Raw genomic sequence first — 18,791 nt, 5'->3', positions numbered from 1 at the left:
GTAAAAACAGAGAGAGAAAAAGGAAACTATTAATAACTATTGATAGCTCACATTTATTAAGTACCAGTGGTGAAACAAAAAATGTACCTCTCATTGCTAAGGATCTCTGGAGAGCTAAGATTGGATGACGTCTCTGATCTCACTTCCTGTGAGAGATGACCACTGTCTAGACTTCTTTGATCAGTTAGGACACTAAATTGACAGACAAACAAAAGAAAAACAGATTTATCAAATTGTACAGCTTTTTAAAAGGAGCTCAAGAGACTCCCAAGTCAAAGTTGATATGATATTAAAATATGATATTGAAATATGAGTTTACATTCAAATTCATCAGAAGTTATAATACATATAATACTATTTCATAAGCTGTTGCAACATTAAGCAAATGATATACTTTAATATATAATGCATGTAGTATATAACACACAGACATTCCAAACAAAAGAAAAGAAAAGATTCCATGAAATGTAATTGTTAATATTTGTGTTAACATTTTTAAAGACCAGATTACGCTGAACTAACGTCACTGGAAAACCGTTTGTTCATAACTTTGCCAAAAGGTTAGTAAAAGTTCTGAGAACGTTCCTTGTTAGCTGGGACATAAACAACATTGACTAGACATTTTGATTATGCAATTCTGAAAGCTATCATATTTCAGAAAGGTATATATATCTACTGATTACAGATCTGTAAGTGTGTATTTTTTGTGTATTTGTCAGACCTGCGTGTGTGGCGCTCTGGCTGGCCGTCCATACTGGTGTGCAGCCGCGGGAACAGGCCTGAGCGTCTCTTCACTGGGCTCTTCAGAGGAGACTTGGCGCTCGACGTCACTGGAGACTACAATATATGAAAAGTTTTTTTTAAGTCATGTGCAGGGTTAATTATACAAATCAAGTTAGATTAAAATAATTAAAGTCAACTACAAAGCTGTGGCTGTTACCACACTAACTTGGCCATTTAGATACAGTTTATTTGTGTATCTGTGTTGCGAACATAATAAGATGCTCACAGAGTTCTTGGCAGCCTCAGTGTTGCTGTGTGTCAGACCGACCCCGCTCAGGCTGGTGGGTACGCCTCCTCCTGCCGGAGAGCAGCGGCCGTGTTTCTGCGAGCCCACCATCGCCTCCATAGAGTGACTGCGCACGCGCATCGCCCGCTGAGTGAGACAAAAAGACATTAAAAGGATAGTTCACCCTTTTTGACCAGCTGCATGTGAATATGACAGCTAATCTTTTAGATGTTAGACCTTAATAGACTCCAGTATTCCTCCATGACCTCCGTTCTCCATCCTCTCTTCCTCTGCGCTGAGGGGATGACCCAGCATTGTCTGTGTGCGCTTGTGTAGCTCATTATGAAGGTTATCTAGCAGTTCTGTTCGTGTTCTCTCCTATTTTACAAACACAAAACATATTATCACATGTTCTTTTGAGACTGATCTTACCGTTTTTTTACATTTGGAGTCCGAGAGACCCAAATGATGCACAGTACTGTACCATTGAAAAAACATTTGGTGTCAGTAAGAATAGAAAGAAATTAATACTCTTTTTTTAAACATTTTTTTTTTAACAAGGATGCTTTAAATTGATCAAATGTGAAAGTTATGACATTTACAATTTTACAAAAAGATTTATTTTTATTTTTCAACTTTGTATTCATCAAATAATCCTGAAAATGTATCAGTGTTTCCACAAATATGTTAACATAATAATAATGTTTCTTGAGCACCAAATCAGCATATCTGAATGATTTCTGAAGGATCATGTGACATGTAACAAACAAAACTTGTGATTTTAATCATGCATTAGTAAATGCTGAAATTAACATCAACTAAGATTAATAAACGCTGTAGAAGTGTTGTTCATTCTTAGTTCATGTTAACTAATGAACCTTATTGTGAAGTGTTACCGAGACTTGTTACAGACCCTAAACTTTTGAAAGGTAGTGTACAGTGTACAAAATAAATTAATCACTTATTCCCCCTTCTGATTCTTGTAATATGTGAAAATGCATTGTATTTGTTCATGTTTTATATTTAGTATGACCCCAAATAAGTAACTTAACACTTTTAATGAACAACGTTTGAAGAGAGTTATCATGTTTGGTTTATAATCTAATCTCATATGATTAGGAAAAGGCAAGAAGTATCAAGCTATTTAAGTTTTTTTTCCTTTGAGCTATTAAAATGGCCGTGGAGTCTCTGAGACCCCCAATACAACATAAGGATTAACCATTGAGAGATTGTGGCAAAGTAGAATCTTATCAGGCTTTAGCTGTTCATATGAACATTAGGGCTTTATTGCAGTAATAAATGATGCTTTATTGTTTCCTCACCTCAAGCTTGGCAAATCGGCTTGACCTGTAGCATGCCAGCTCTGCATTGATCAGCTTGGTCAGCAGAAACTCTCTGAATTCTGGACCCTAAGAGAGAGTACAATGACAGGGCAAATATAACAAAGATGCAAGAACGGCCTTAAAAGACAATGACATGACAAAATCTTGCCTGTAACAAGCAAATTTGACCTTCAGAAAAACAATACTGTGACAGTAAACTGGCTGCCCTGCAAAATATCATTTACTTAATCAGTTTTTGCTTTGCTTTCCCATAAAAATATTGCAATATTCGTAAAACAAGATCAGTTTACTTGAAAACCAAAAATTCATAAAATATTGAGAGAATATACCTGTTTTCCTTTCTTGTTTTAAACATACCCTCAACTAAAATCTGCTACATTTATGACAATGTTGTAAGAAAAAATGTTAGATATAATCTAAAAAATGTCTTTGTATCTTATGCAAATTTTCTCAAAGTAAACTTCTATTTTTTAAGGATGCTGAGTTATTCTAAATGGAAAACAAAAATACTAATGTAAAATAATGCAGTGTTGAAGCTGTGGTGCACTTATTTACCTTTTTGAAAATGAGTGGACTGGGAAGCGGCGGGCCGAACTGTGGCACATCTTCACGTGCTGTGACAGACACCTGCACCATATAATTATAATTCAGAATACAGTTGGAATTACCACAAACACTTTCAGAAACATTTTACAAAAGAAATGATGACAAACCTTGTATGTGGTGTCATCTGTTCCAGGGTTTTCCACTTGAACTAGAATAAAGGCATGGAGGAAATTGGAAGCGATCATGTCAGGCACAAAAGGTGTGGGCTGCTCTTGAAAAACTGCAGCTACAATGTCATTCCCAATGTGACGCTTCCTTTGAACCTATTTGTAGGAAAATACCAATAACAACTGTCAGCATACCAATTATGCCAATGTTGGAATTGTGTAGATTTCGATCATAGGGAGCACCTGCTGCATGTCTCCCTCAGTATAGGGTAGTTTGGTGGAGATGTGAAACATGAGCTCCTGTCCTCTGAACACAGTGTAGACAGACTGAGACCCTGTCTGACCGTGAGACACGTCCAAACCACCTCGAAACCTGAATATAAGGCACAAAGTGAAAATTTTAAATGAACCAAAGTCTCAAGTGTTTACTGATGAAACAGCATGACTTGACTTTAAGGATTGTGCGTGGAGAAGTCAAATTCTGCCCTTTTATATGGGCCATTCTACAGAATTGCTCCAAAGTCAGAGTTGGAAACGTCCTGAGAAAAATATGTTTTTCCAAAATATTTGTATGTATACAAATTGAATAATATCCAAGGTACACATGTCTAGTAATTGTGAAGTTAATTCTCGTATTGTATTTTCAGAAAGTTTTGGAATATTTGTCCTCTCCTCAAATTTGTCGCAACCAAAACAGTAATAATAATTTAATTAGAAGGGTTATATTGACCTATTAAGATTTTGCTTACATCTACCTTGTAAATATATGTTTTTGCTATTTTATAACAAAAAAAAATTCAGAGGTAAATCAATTACAATATTTCAAGTGTAATTTATGAGATTTGTTGTATTTTGAATTTTCTTTGTAAAAGGCAAAAAGTTGAACACACTGATTTCAAAGTTAAGGATTCATTAGTTTGAATATACTGTAAATTGAACCAAAAACTATCATAACATCTTAGCTGATAATTCAATATACTTTATTTTTGACAAAACTTGTTTCGGTAGTGACTGCACATTTTCGGTAGTGACAGTAATGCTTTGGTAGCTACCACATCACATTATAGAATTTTAATTTGAATACTAAAACATGCTAAAATACAAAAAAAAACAACTGCATAACTGTACTAAAATTTTGTTTATTTCCACCAAATATGAGGTTTATGTGTTCCCTTTTGTCACTACCGAAACAATGATGACATGTCATGACAATTTTATGGTATAACACCCAAAAAAAAAAAAAAAAAAGATGTCACTACCGAAACGCCACCAAATGTTTCGGAAGTGACAATTTTAGATACTTTTGAACCTAGCTCAGAGATGCTAATCAGCACATGGTTAGCTAGCACAGTTCTGAACAGCGGCAAAATGTCGTGGAATAACTCAAGATGGTCCTCACTGCAGAACACAAGATCCAGGGGGTGTGGTTGGATCTAGATACAACTCCTCCCACCTACCCGTCTCCACCCCCTGATCCCTAAACCCACCCATCCTCACTCCTAAACCTACCATCTCCACCCCTAGATGTGGATCCAACCCCACCCCCTGGATCTTTGTTCTGCAGTGAGGGGCTACTGAATAACTCCCAAAAAAGTGTGCTTAATTGCACAAATAAGGTATTTGGTAGTGACGTTCCTTAATGTTACACACAGATTTTTCAGATTTTGAACACATTTGCCTCAAAATGATAGAACCTACCTACTCACCGTGTAGCTATGAGAGAGAGTGACATAAATATTTCCTGATCATAAATGTAGGGGTGTAGATAAAATCAGTCTCAGCCAATGGACCAAAACAGACACTGTTTCGATAGTGACATGAAAATGTGGGACATTTTTTACATAAAGTTTCATAATTTACAAAGAAAATATTAAATAAATATATATTTTTTGAACTTCACTTTTTAAAAGAATCGAAAAGATACTTTTAAAAACAACAATGGAAAAAACAAAAAATTGTATTCAATATCATTATATCAATATATATTAAGCTTACTATTATTTTAAATATTATTATGGGTTTCAATAGATAATAGAAATATTTTAGTAAACATCTTAGATTAATTTCTTAAATGCTTTTTAAATGTGTTTTTTTGGTTGTGGGACAGCAGTTTGGACCACTTCTGTAGAATGACCTATATATTCACACATCCTAACAAATCATTTTTCACATTAATTTTTCTTTTTTTATTTAGTCTCTTTAATGTTTTTTTTCTTACCCTTTAAAGTCCTGCAGCTCTACACAGTCTCCCAACACTCGGAGGAACTCTGTAAACGCTGGAGTTTCTTCATTGTTCCCAAACAACTCCTCCTCTGAGGCCTGTGGGCATCAGAGAGTATCAGAAGACATTAGTGAATGGCAAACGTTGAAGAAAACAGCAGGAAAGGAAGGAAATGTGGAAAGATAACAGGAAATAACAGATAAAAAAAACTAACATTCACTAACAACTTATTGATTTATTGCTTTGGTGATTCAGATCGAAGCAGCTTGATAAGAAAGCTTCTGTTAAAGTGTCCTAGAGAACCTCAGTCTGGTAGTCTTTGATATTTATAACGGCCAGCGAACTGCATACATTCAACATTAATTTCCTCACCTGCCCAAACTTTTGGTAGATGACACCAAACTTGAAGGTGTTGTTTAACTCATGCTCATCATAATTCACTATTAATTGAGAGCCCTGCAAAAACAACAACAACAACAAAAAAACAACCATAAACAAAGATAAATAATAATATCAAAATATGCTTAGTATCATCAGTATGCTCTTCTTAGTTTCAAGATTTCAGAAACAACCCCTCCCATGCAAGACAGTTTTTCTCTCGTAAACCATCTCGCTACTGACTAAAATATTTTCTTTAATAAACAAGCTGCCAAAACAGTTATAATGCATTGCAAAACATACTGGTAATTTTTAAATCTGTAATGGGATTTTATCTGACACATTGATATAATCTCGGCTTGAAGCAATATTGTGTTAATACCCTGCAATACCCTCAAAGACTTCATAAAAACTAATCTGAGGGATAAGCATCATGTAATTAAAAAAAGTTCCAATAAATCATTTATATTTTAAATTGAAACATAGTGTCCCCAAAAATATTTTAATAATTTTGAACAGTATATAAATTTTTTTGTATTGTTATGAAATTTTTTGTTTGTGTTAAAAAACATTAATATGTAAAAAAAAATAGCAAAAGCCTCGTGGGAATGACTAAGGAATTATAAAATTAAAAATAAATAAATATCTTTTTATAAACTACTGTTCAAATATTTAGGGTCTATAAGGTTTTTAAATGTTTTTGAAAAAAAGACTTGCTCACCAAGGCTGCATTTATTTGGTTAAAAATACAGTAAAACACATGGCATTAAAATAACTGCTTTCTATATTCAATATTACATTCAATATATTTAAAAAAAAAATTATTACTGTGATTTACTCATTTTTAGCAGCCATTACTCCAGTTTTCATTGTCACATGATTGTTCAGAAATTATTATAATATGTTGATTTAAAAAAACATTTCTTCTTATTATATGATGTTAAAAATTGATAGTTGTGCTGCCTAATATTTTTATGAATACAATAATATTTTTTTTCAAGATTCTTTGATTAATAAAAGGTTCAGAAGAACAGCATGTATTTGAAATAGAAATATTTTGTAACTTTATAAATGTCTTTACTGACACTTTTGATCAATGGAGTCAAACAAAAAAAAATATTTTGTTGAAAAAACCCCCAAAAGAAAACAAATTATTCCCCAAACATTTGAACAGTAGTGCATATAATATAATATTATTTATAATTATATTACAACATTAATAATAAAAAATATTCATCTTGAACTCACCTTTGGGTACAGCACAGGACTAAACCTCAGACCTACAATGTCTTCACATAGTAGCTACAGTGAGAAAACCATGACACAAAAACACAAACTTAAGTCACTTGGTCAATAAACAATAAGTAATTGTATAAAGATGTCATAACATACATTTTATAATTATATATATATATATATATATATATATATATATATATATATATATATATATATATTTATTTTAAAAAAAAAAATTCTCCATGTGTTACATGTTTTCATACCAAAAACACTCACATAACAAAACACACAACACAAAAAGAGTTTTCCACTTTCTATCTGACCCTTAGAAATAAATAGTCAGTTTTTTCTGCTGTGCCTGTAAGAAACACCACATTTGCATGTGAAATGTGAAGCTCCACTCTGACACGGGCTGTGCGTTTACTGTCATATCCAATATATTTTTTAAATATAATATACTTTGACCTCCTTCATCCTTCAATAACAGTCTCTTTGCAAAACTGCATTACGTGAGACAGTCTCACAAAACAATGGGGTGAGAAGAATAAATAAACAAGTACTTGAATGTTTGGATATATTTAATGAAAAAAACTAAAAAAAACTATGTAGTTTGTAGTACACATCAGTCTAACCTTTAAAATGGCAGACGACATACTGGTAAATAACTGTGTTTACACTTTAGAAATTACTTTTTGTTCTTTCGAGTTAATCAATAAGACTTAAGGGTCTGTCAGGGCGTTTTTAAGTGTTTAAAGCCCGTGAACCATCGCTGCATGGCACAATCATTACCTTTGCTAACTGAGGGACACTGGGGAGCTCAGTCAAGCCCGCCAAAGAGATCCTGTCATAGACGGTCTTTGATGGAGTCCTAAGCGAGGGAGAATTTGATAAAAAGTGCAATCAAACATTTCAAAATCTTCCAATCATGTAATTACACATAAGAGATTGAAAGGGCTGTTATTACCTGAGAATGATGTGCAGGTACTCTTGCTCCTTCACCTCCTCATGTCTAAGGGACAGTACAAGGTTGCCATGGTTACTGGCTGTGCAGTAGAAGTTCAGATGTTCCTGAGACCGGCAGATAAGAGAAATCAGTTTAATTGCGAACAAATCCATCGCCAGCATAGAGAACACTGCATTACATTACACCAACTGCTGATTATCAGTGCTCTGACAATAAAAAACGACCTGTGAGTGATCTGTTTAAAGTGATCTTAGACAAATATTTACCAAAAGCACCTGTCCGATGGTACATTCAAGTATAATAGCCCCATCCTGATGTGGATTGGTTTTACTAAACGTAATTGCACAACTACTGAGTTCTCACCCTGCCCAGAAAGTGCTTGCGGTACGCGCGAATGGCATAGTTGCTCTCCAGTCTGTAGCCAAACTGTCCTGAATTGCTTCCTTCTCCATCTTCCTCATCACAGAAGCCGTTCTCCCAGTTTGGGATGGCTGCAGAGGCATCAGGATCTTCTATCCAGTAACCCCCGAACTGAGGTAGGATAACCTGAGGATACGGCTCACCCCGCTGTAACACCTTTGAAAGAAAAATCAAACAATTATATCCAAATCCAATCCACTGTTTTTAGAAGTATATATTATTATAGTAACAGATTTGGATTGCTGTACCTCCTCTATCCGTGGGTATGGAATGTAATCATCCTGGAGGGGTAAAAATAACAATTTCATAAGATAATGCTGTAAATGGACATCTTCACAGTGCCTTGGAAAGATGATTGTGCCGTGACAGGAAGCGTGTTATGAGGTATATGTTGCTCATGCAACATTATATGAGAAATTGCATGCAGTCCACACAATGCTTCACAGTCATGCTTACAACAGACATTTTTATGTGGCTGTCTGGACAATCTGAATGAACACATACGTTTGAGTGTAGGATTATTTCTTTGGTGGTGGTCTTTGTTGTTATTTTGCATGTAAGACGTTTAAAAATGCTTAATCCAGCACTTGCTTTTCTAAACTGAATGTATAAAATGCGGTCCAAATGTCCAAGTGAAATTGCTTCTGTTTGATTTAATACATTCTCATAATTATAGTATGAGCATAACTATTTAAATTAATTTCAGAATGTTTTTTAGTTTGTCCCAGTTTTGCCTCAATGACACTTAAATAACACAGAATCAAATTTTCTGTTGTTGTTGTTTTATTGTTTTAAAAATTCTAAAACTTTCTTTAAAATCCAGGTTTAAATTGGACTTTCAGAGTATTTCAGACATTTGGACCTACTTGTACAATATTATATAATGTTGCACACAGGACATTTATGAAGGATGCCAACCTCATGCAATGGAAATACTTCAAGTTCGAAACACAGACAAGCACTGAGCTGAGGTGTAATCTAGTTATGTTTTCAAACCCTCTGACCTTTAATCTTTGTGGCCTCATTTCCTCCACCTCAGAAACCTGCTAAAGGGTCAGGGTCAAAATGTCAGGGGTTGCAGTGTTAGCAACTGACAGTGGTGAGGCACCCAACGCAATTACCACACCTATAGTTTCTATTTACCAAAGCTGAATTAGCCAATTTAGCACTAAGTATCTACTCTAGCAGACAGCTGACTAGCCAAGTAAAATATATATTTAATCTTTTTTATATAAAAAAAGGTTTCACTTCTTACCTCCATCTTGTCCAACATGTCAAAAAACTGAGTAGACTGCTGAAAAGGAAATATAGAGGTTAATATTTTGACTAACTTTTCACTCTATTTAGCATGTCAACAACAAGGCCATCACACATTACAGTCTACTAGGTGTGAATGACATGAATGTGGTTGAGGAGTCTTGTAATTCCTTGTGTATTGCGACAGCAAGCAGCACTTACTGTCAGTTCAGAGCACTAAATATCACAATCTGCTATTTTTGTTGCTGAGTATACAGTATGTCAGAAGACCTCAGAGAAACACAAGTAAATCCGACAATCTGTTATATCCATTCAACTGCTTTTGTAGCTGCTGTTCTCACAGAATGCCAAAGGTTCTTGCCTGACCAACTCAAGTTAGTCTGACAATCTGTTATAAACATCTAATAAAAAAAAAATAACATTTTGAGGTTCCTCAGGGTTCTGTATCGGGACCCTTAATGTTATAACCAGCAGGAAATAGTGTATTTGTCTTTGTGTGGCAAGCTGTAATTTATGTTCACATAAAATAAGAGCATCTGCAATAAGTTGACTAACTAAAATTGATCTCATTATGCATGTGACTATTGCACATTCAGTATATTTTTCAAAAACTCTGCCATTCTTATAAAATGTGATGGGCATTTTGAGAGTTTGCTTTTCCTTTCTTCCTCCTCTGAGGAGCATACAGGTATAGACTACCTATGGGATGATGTCTGAAGTCATGGTCTACTGAGTAAGCAGGGCACATCACCAGCTACAGGTTTGTGCTAGGGTCTTGTCTCCAGAAAAGAGAGAAGAAAGACGATTTTATCTGTGTGAACCAAATGAGTCAATAATTGCGGCTTTATAATAAACTATTTATGAAATATTATGTGGAGGCTTGACACCATGCCTCAGTTTGCTTTTTGCAGCAGTAAGCTCTCTCTGCAAATCTTCTTTCAGTGCTGATTCATAACAGGCTCTGAGAAACAGACGTGCCGCTTACCTTCATGGTGGGAGGGGCGGTTCTGGGGGGAGAGGGAGGGCAGTCTGCCAGGGGTACATTGGAGATGGTCAGCAACTCCTGCTTCCTGCAACACAGTGAAGTAATCACCGTTATTCCACACTTTTAAAATAACATTAGAACAACAAATATACAGCTACAAATGTACTGAAATCCTAATGCATTAATCAAAGATCAACATCTACTAATCTTAGAGGTGCACTCATTATTATTTTCATCATTATGAATGTTTAAATGTGAAAAAGATTTATTGATTGGTGGAACAAGTTAACCTGACTGACTTTGACTTTCTTCAATGTGGCATCAGTAGCTTAAAACTGCCTCTAAATGTCAGTATAATAGCGAAACATAAAAAAGATACTATAAGTGCACTTCTAAAAGCTGACAATTGAATTTTTTACGGTCGTCTGCAGTGTCGTCTTCACACAGAGAGGAACCTCGCTGAAAGCCTTTCTATTGCCTCAGTCTCATTTCACTCCTCGGGAATGTACCTCTCCTATTTGACCCTCATATGATTTCAAGATCATTAATAAAAAATGGGCCAAAGATGAGCAATCTGTTCTTTAAATGGGTTCTCAGGACAGGGGGCTGACAGGTTGAGGATCTAGAGGCTCCTGCTCAAAATTAATTTCCCTTCGCTTCCCACCTCCCTCTTCATAAGTGAGGTACGGACAGAGAAACAGAGAGAAAGGGGGAGCAAGGGGGGAGGTTAGAGACAGAAATGAACAAGGCTCTAAAAATACCCACCAATCCTTCATAAGCTCTCTGTAAATAGATCCCAAATATCCATCAATATATTCGTATTAGGGAGCAAGTGACATATCGTTCATTATGCTTGACAAGGTATTTCGCTCACATACTCGACACTAGCCAAAAGAATCCAGTCTGCATGTACATATACACACAAAAACTTCTGATAATTCAGCTCATATTTGGACAAAAAAACACACACACAGAAATAGACTCAATAAATGGCACCAAACCAAGTAAACAACATATCCTGACCAGGAGAATTATCTTCACACCTCTGGGAGGATGTGAACAGTTTATTGCCACATTGTCTGTCATTTCAGTCAACATGAAAACACCTTTCCTGAAAAACTCAGTGAGAGTGATTGTGGGTAATTTCACATAAGATGTTTTTGTACATCAAAATAATCAGCCTAACATCACATTTGCCTGCGCTCTATAAAATGACAGTTACGATTTATCCATCTATCTATCTAGATTGTTCTATTATCCATCCATCCAACTTAAACCCATAGAAACACATTTCCTCTCAAAAAATACTCAATCAGTTTGCTAGGAAATAAATATTGATTCTGAAATCAAGATGCTACTGATGATGTTAAAATATAATATTACAAATTAAGATGTCAAAATGACTGAATCATGTACAGTACTGATACAAGACACGGCTGCTACACAACACTGAACAATTTGTTAACACTAATCCTCATAAAACAGTATTACTATTAACTATATTATTTATAAAATCATAAAGCTACCAAAAATTCCTGTTTTTTGGCCAGAGAGCACCAAAAATCACTAAGCACAACTAGCTCATAAAGTGTGCAGAACATGTAGGCCTAGAATTAATTGAGTACAAGTCCTCCAAAACATTCCCCTGGAGTTTCAATTTCCAGCCAAACTTTGTGTGACAGAATCCAAAAACTAATCCATGAACAGCAGTATTGCATTGAGTACAAACTTAAAATAATGCATGAATGTTCTGACCTCTCTCTCCAACACACACACACACATACGACCCACAATGATGTTCACCCACCACTGGCCGTCTGTCTCCGTCAACCTCCGTGTCTCACACCGCTTGCGTGAACGGTGGAGGAGTCCGATAAGAGCGGCAGCAGCACGGACACCTGCTCTCCGACAGCGCACTCTGGACCTGAACTCAGACATGGCCAAACCTCAGGTTCAGTCTCAGTCCTCAGTTCCTCGTCACATCACACCAAAACCAGCTCTAGCTAAATCTGCATCGTCACAATCTCCAAAGATGAGGTGCCGTCCTCGCCTGCACAGACAGTGTGTGTGCATCCTTCACCGTGAATACCTCTCATTCTCTCTCTCTCTCGCGCTCTCTCTCTCTCTCTCTATCACCCTCCCTCTCAAATGGCATTTTACTTTGACACCTTATTCTCGATTAAGGAGCTTTCATTGCTTAACCTCTGCCCTTCTGCCATTTTTCTCAGACATTTACACTATATATCTGTCTTTTTCTCACCACATATACATTTACTCAGACATGCAGTGTTCTGTTTTTCTATTGCACCTTTTTTCTCTGTTTGTCATCTCGCGTTTTAAGTCTCGGAAGCCCACAGTATGGAATTACTGCTATTCCAGCTCTTTTCTTCCATTCGATACAGCGATTAGATTTTGTTCCTGTCCTGTAGGCACATTTTTTATATGTGACAAGACTTTCAGTCTCTTTAATGTGGAGTTAACCTTTCTAAATATCTCAAAAGACACCAAATCCTGAACAAAACACCAACTATTAACTGGCATTCCATTATATAACATTCATATTTATAAAAGAGTCCTAACTCAAAGAATATCCAATATAATTAATAAAAAGTGATATTTGATATATGAAATGCATCAAAATGCATGTTGAAGCTGTGTTGTCTTAGACTCTTCAAACAGAAAGTCATAAGGAGATTTTAGAGGGCTTTGTTTACACTCGCTGTAATTATAAACCCATTTTCATCATTTAATTTCACCTGCTGTGCAAATCCGCTCCTACTTGTTATGATTTCGGTCAGAGCGAGAGAGGGGAAACGCTTCCGTAACAAAGAGCATTAAATGCTTCGGGGGATTTTCTAGCTGAAGGCAATTATCGCCGTGTGCGCAGGACAACACTGATGTATCGCTCTATGATAAGGCATTCAGACTCATCAAGAGCTGTGTGTCACAGACTAATGGCTGCCAGACAAATATGCCAATACAAGTGTAACGATATTTATTGTGCAAATCAGCTCATTTCAAAAACAGTCATGAAATACAAATGACTCGTGACATGCAGGGATGATTTGACGATCCTTTATGTGGTGGCATGATACTGAATGAGACAAGGGTGCTATTCAGTAAAAACAGGAGATTTCAGTTGTTTCATGTAAGCAACCAGACAGTGCTGCTCTCTCACATGGCAGGAGTAACACACTGTGTTGAGGTGGGTGACAGATGCTGACGTGGGGATGTGTGAGAAGAGGGATGTTGGTGGAGATGGAGGTGATATTTACACGCGAGCAAATCATAAAATAATAGTATAGGCTTAGGATGGTTTTCAGATTGCAGTTACTTTGCTGTATACATTGAGCAACTTTCCATGCATAGGATATAAAACAGCCTGAAACTAAAAACAAATGCTTATTTTCTTTATTAGGTCAAGCTGTTTTATGAGGTTTGCCATTTTTGCACCCTTATTACAATATCTAAACAGTTAGAATTTTTGTTTATTTGTTATTGTCTAGAAATAAATATAAAATATCAAAATCAAATGGACACCATTTATTACATTAGTAAAATATAATCAATGGCATTTTGACTTATAAACAGTTGCTTCTGGTCAAAATGCAAGTACATAATCTAAAATAACACTACCTCCTTTAGGCAAAAAGTCCATCCCCTGTTTTCCTCTCACACACTGTAAAAAAAAAAAAAACGTTGAGCCAACTTAAAAGTTTAAAGCAACCAGCTTCAGCTGATTTTTGAGTTTTCTCAACTTATTTTTTTAGGAAATTTCTCAACTTTTTGTTGTATAAACTTAAAACAAGAAGTTGAGAAAACTCAAAAATCTGCTGAAGCTGCTTCCTTAAAGTTTGCCCAAAGTTTTTTTTTTTTTTTTTTTTTTTTTTACAGTGATATAAATCCATTGACATTTGTTTAGAACTGTTTTGTACTTTTTTTGCTTGAAATTGTGCTTGATCTGTGCATATTTCTCTCCCGATTAAGATGAGATGAAGACAAAATAATAGGGCTGGGTAAAAAAATATCGATTCTCCGATTTTAATCGATCTTCAGTTTAACGCAACGATATCGATTCGGGAAATCCCCGAATCGATTCTTAATGCGCGTGCTTCACGTAAGAGGATATGAATATTCACCTCTCGTCCTGAAGGTGTCACCATCTTTCGAATTGCTCCACTAAAAAAAACAACTGTGTGCACCCTATTATTAATGTAGATGTGTATTTCAGTAATAAACTTAAGTAGGAGAGTTTCAGTTACCAGCATTTATATCAAAATATGGATCCCATGTCTGCAAAACTAACATTTTAAATGAAATATTGATAGCTAATCGATATCGAATCGAAACCATAAAAATAAGAATCGAATCGAAGAATTGGTCACAATACCCAGCCCTACAAAATAATATTATGGCAATATAAGCAATATTTTTTAACAACTACTATTAAAAGAGATAAACAGATATTTTCTTTCAGCTTGCCTTCTACAACTTTTGCGGCAGTAGCGGTGTTTCTTCCAGCCTTGCAAATGCATTTAAATTCATGATATTTTTCAAAACAACCATAATGAGAAATTAAACTGACACTCTCTTACATTATGTGCGATTGGCTGTTCCCTGCAGATTTCTCACTTTCAGGTGCACACGCTCCAGAATTAATCGTGAACTCTGGCTCAAACCCTGAGGTGACAGAGAATGTTTATAGCAAGTATTGTGAGCCCACTGAACTTGATTTAAAGCGGGTTGGATTTGTCGAGATGTGTCGATTCTAAACGCACTCAAACTATAAACATATGCAAACTTGTATTGATCATAAATTAAAGATGTATTTGATTATACTTGATTTTTTATTCTTACAATTATTTAAGAAACCTTTTTTAAAAAAGTAATGTAACACTAAAATATGCCACATTTACAGAAACTACCCGATACAGATGAGAAATTATGCATATTCACAACAGCATCAGACAAACATGAATTTAAAGAGTTTATAAACGGTTAAAAGTGAATTATCTTGTAATACTTTCATAGTTGGGAATGTGTGAGGTAGTGGAGTGTCTCTTTCCATCACTAGAGCTGATGTTTCAAAAAGCACAACCAGCAGGTGCCTGTTGTTAAACCACAATGTGCAACCACAATTGAACAGATATGCCAGTTCGAAGCACAGCTTGCTGTACTTGTGTGAGTGTTTTTCCAGAGGAAGAGGTGAGGAGCAATGATAACTGACAGCTAATGGGCAGGAAGATACATGACCAGAGCCGTGTGCTTAGTATTCAAGGCCACTGGTCTGCCGGGCGCACACGTGCTGGGAGAACTGGCCCCCTGCTGCTTTCATGCCTGAAACACACATGCAGTCAGTCACTGATAAGATCCTTGAGAAAGAGCACACAGACACAAGAGCACTTGATCCTAAAACGTGACAGCAACAGAGATTTGAGTGGATAAATATCTGAAGTCTACAGGCTTCTGTCTGCCCTTCTCTTCTCAGCAGGGATGCCACATAGACTGGCATTGACTTTCTAGTGTAGTTCATACACAGTCTTCCTTTTTTTCACCGCTTCGTTTCATTAAAACCTCCCAACATACTGCTCTAGCACAGGCACCAAGGCTAAAGGTATAAGGCAGATCCAGAAGTCTCTCTCTATGTTGCCTTTGAAGTGTTTGTGTGTGTGTTTGTGTGCACGTGCCCTCTATTTATGACACTGTGTACCAAAACACATTAAATTTATCAGCTTGGTACCAGCAGGCAGCTGTGTTCCCAGAGGCCACATGCAGTTTGATAATTCATCATATACGGCTTAATGCATCAATTTGACCCTTCATGACCATTATAAATGGACCAAGAAACATAACTCTAATGATAACTATACTGGCATCCACACCACATTTAAGGTGCTTTAAGACCTTTCAGTTTTAAAATGATTTTTACTCAAAATGGCTGAAAAATCATAAATAAAATTACTAGTAACATTATTTAATGATTTATCACTTTTGACCAATAGATGGTACTGCTCCCAAATTGACATGGTGTGGTTAACTATGGGTGACAATGACAAACACATGCGGGATATATCGCCCTCTGAAGGGCACTTCGGAATGAAAACAATCATGGCCGCCATATTGAAGTGTAGTTCCAAACCTATGTGCTCATAATTAGCCACTTCAAAGGGCCCTTCGGAATGAAGGATTTTGAAGGGTACAACCGATGGACACTTTGGGCTCCCATGATCCTTCAAAGGCATTCGATTATTCTACCTACATCCTATGTCGTCCACCCGGAACGTGGTGGTTTTTTACCTTTTGAAGGTAAAAAAAAAAGTGGAATATTCTGCAATGGCCAAGTCAATCTCCTGAACTCAACCTGACTAAGCATGCATTTCACCTGCTGAAGACAAAACTAAAGGCAGAAAGGCATCACAAAGGAGAAAACCCAGTCTTTGGTGATGTCCACGAGTTCCAGAATTAAGGCAGTCATTGCCTGCAAAAGATTCTCAACAAAATATTAAAAATTAACATTTTATTTATTTGTCCAATTACATTTGAGCCAATGAAAATAGGGGGACTGTGCATAAAAATGGTTTTAATTCCTAAGCATTTTATGTTATATTTTTTAACCCCTTGAAATAAAGCTTAAAGTCTGCACTTCAGTTTAATCTTGATTTCTTCATTTTAAATCTATTCTAGTGGCATACAGAGCCCAAATTATGAAAATTGTGTCAGTGTCCAAATATATATGGACCTAACTGTAGATGTTGTTTATAGCTATGCAAACTGTCTGTCAGCTAACATACAGGTTGTTGTACAACAAAACTGTACTTAATACTGTAGTCTTTTTGGTATGCACAATCCATTTGGTACGTGCTGTTCCACCACACCTCCATCTGTTCACTCACTCTCCTCCTGACCTTTTCTTCGGTCTTTACCTCTGTCTTTTTTTCTGCTCTTTCAGTCTCTGTTGGACCGTCTCTGTCCCCCACTGCTCTGATATACACTGTCCTGCTTTGATCCAAAGCCGGGAAGAAAGAAATGTTCTCTGTATATTCTATCAAAAAAAAAAGTTTGCAAGTCTCCTGAATGTAAGAAGGTGAACTTGACGTGGTCATCACAACCGTGAGAAGTGGAAAATGTAGACGATGATTGATAGCTAAAAGAAGAAAGACAATATATGCGTCACAATATCCAGTGACAGTATTTCAGCGAACACAATAGCTACTAATTGAAATGCTGTTCATTTACATCAGCTGTCTGTGTCCGAGAGGCTGGGATGCTACACTGTACATCCTTCTGTCAGGAATTGAACAATGTGTGTCCTGATTAACACGCCACTCGACTTTAATGGTTCTATGACACACAGAGAGTAAGAATCTAATCATACACAGCTGTTGAAATGCTTTCAGAAGCTCAGGCCAATACAGAAGACCTGCTTATAGACTGTTATAAGTGAGAGAAACCTTTTAGATGTAGTAAACCCAAATATTTGTTTTTTTTTTAGGTTTATCCTAATCATTTTTTTATTTGTTCTGATAAAACCGCACTCAACCCTAAATTCAGCATAGTACAATGTGAATGCAAGGCCCTCTAGCGGTAATATTACAATAAAAATATGGTGCTGTAAAGACATGCTTATTAGATTTAATGACACACACACTAACAATACATGAATATTTGATGATTTAAATTTGTATTTTTTTTGTGTGTTGCATAATTCAATCCGAAACATAATCTTAAAGACGCCAGTAAACAATATGAATCTCAATAATGACACACACTTCTCATAGAAGCATTTTGTTAGTACAGTTGGTTCTTGAATTTAGTTATTTTAATAATGCATGACAAATGCATGCTTATAATGCTTAACCCTTGTGCTGTGCTGAAAATCCTTTACCTAATTTGGTGTTCCCTGTCAAAAAATGATCAGCCTTTTAAAAATTGCTCACATTAAGCAATATTTTGCAATAAAATAAAATAAGAAATTTATAAGACATGTTTTGTAGGCTGGTCATTTTTGACTAGGAAAAATTATGAGGGTTTATTTTATAGTATTTTTATCACCCCATGCCCTTATTGTCACCAGCAGGTATTTACATGACCAAGAAAAACATATGCAGTTTAATATATTCAGTGTGCTGAGGACAAATCCATTCAGGTCCGTTTATAGCTGATCAGTTAAATAATGAGGATGGACACTGGCTCCCTAGAGGCTGTCCTGCATGTAAAACCACCGCTAATGTCATTCAATCTGTTGGGTTTACATTTAACGCC

General features: G+C 36.0%; 1 protein-coding gene across 6 annotated transcripts in view; it reads right to left on the bottom strand.

The window, feature by feature from the left end:
- LOC306862757 (rap1 GTPase-activating protein 2-like) overlaps positions 1–18,791 on the bottom strand; it is a 39,523-nt gene that overhangs the window by 2,126 nt on the left and 18,606 nt on the right. For 3 of the 6 annotated variants that reach the window (XM_079405729.1, XM_079405732.1, XM_079405731.1), the window contains 17 exons: positions 10,530–10,614; positions 9,543–9,581; positions 8,536–8,568; positions 8,231–8,443; positions 7,868–7,971; positions 7,693–7,771; positions 6,913–6,966; positions 5,659–5,742; positions 5,284–5,384; positions 3,309–3,438; positions 3,066–3,221; positions 2,908–2,979; positions 2,332–2,418; positions 1,247–1,387; positions 1,010–1,156; positions 722–837; positions 88–192 (listed from right to left, as the gene is read on the bottom strand). In XM_079405729.1, coding sequence (XP_079261855.1) covers positions 88–192; positions 722–837; positions 1,010–1,156; positions 1,247–1,387; positions 2,332–2,418; positions 2,908–2,979; positions 3,066–3,221; positions 3,309–3,438; positions 5,284–5,384; positions 5,659–5,742; positions 6,913–6,966; positions 7,693–7,771; positions 7,868–7,971; positions 8,231–8,443; positions 8,536–8,568; positions 9,543–9,581; positions 10,530–10,614 — 1,746 coding nt within the window. The remainder of the gene's footprint in view (positions 1–87; positions 193–721; positions 838–1,009; positions 1,157–1,246; positions 1,388–2,331; positions 2,419–2,907; positions 2,980–3,065; positions 3,222–3,308; positions 3,439–5,283; positions 5,385–5,658; positions 5,743–6,912; positions 6,967–7,692; positions 7,772–7,867; positions 7,972–8,230; positions 8,444–8,535; positions 8,569–9,542; positions 9,582–10,529; positions 10,615–18,791) is intronic. The other 3 variants (XM_079405730.1, XM_079405733.1, XM_079405734.1) reach the window with 2 other exon arrangements.

Source organism: Barbus barbus (genome assembly GCF_936440315.1).
Source record: "Barbus barbus genome assembly, chromosome: 43".
Taxonomy (NCBI): Eukaryota; Metazoa; Chordata; class Actinopteri; order Cypriniformes; family Cyprinidae; genus Barbus; species Barbus barbus.
Note: the sequence above shows the minus strand (reverse complement) of the source record. Positions and strands in the feature narration are given on the sequence as shown.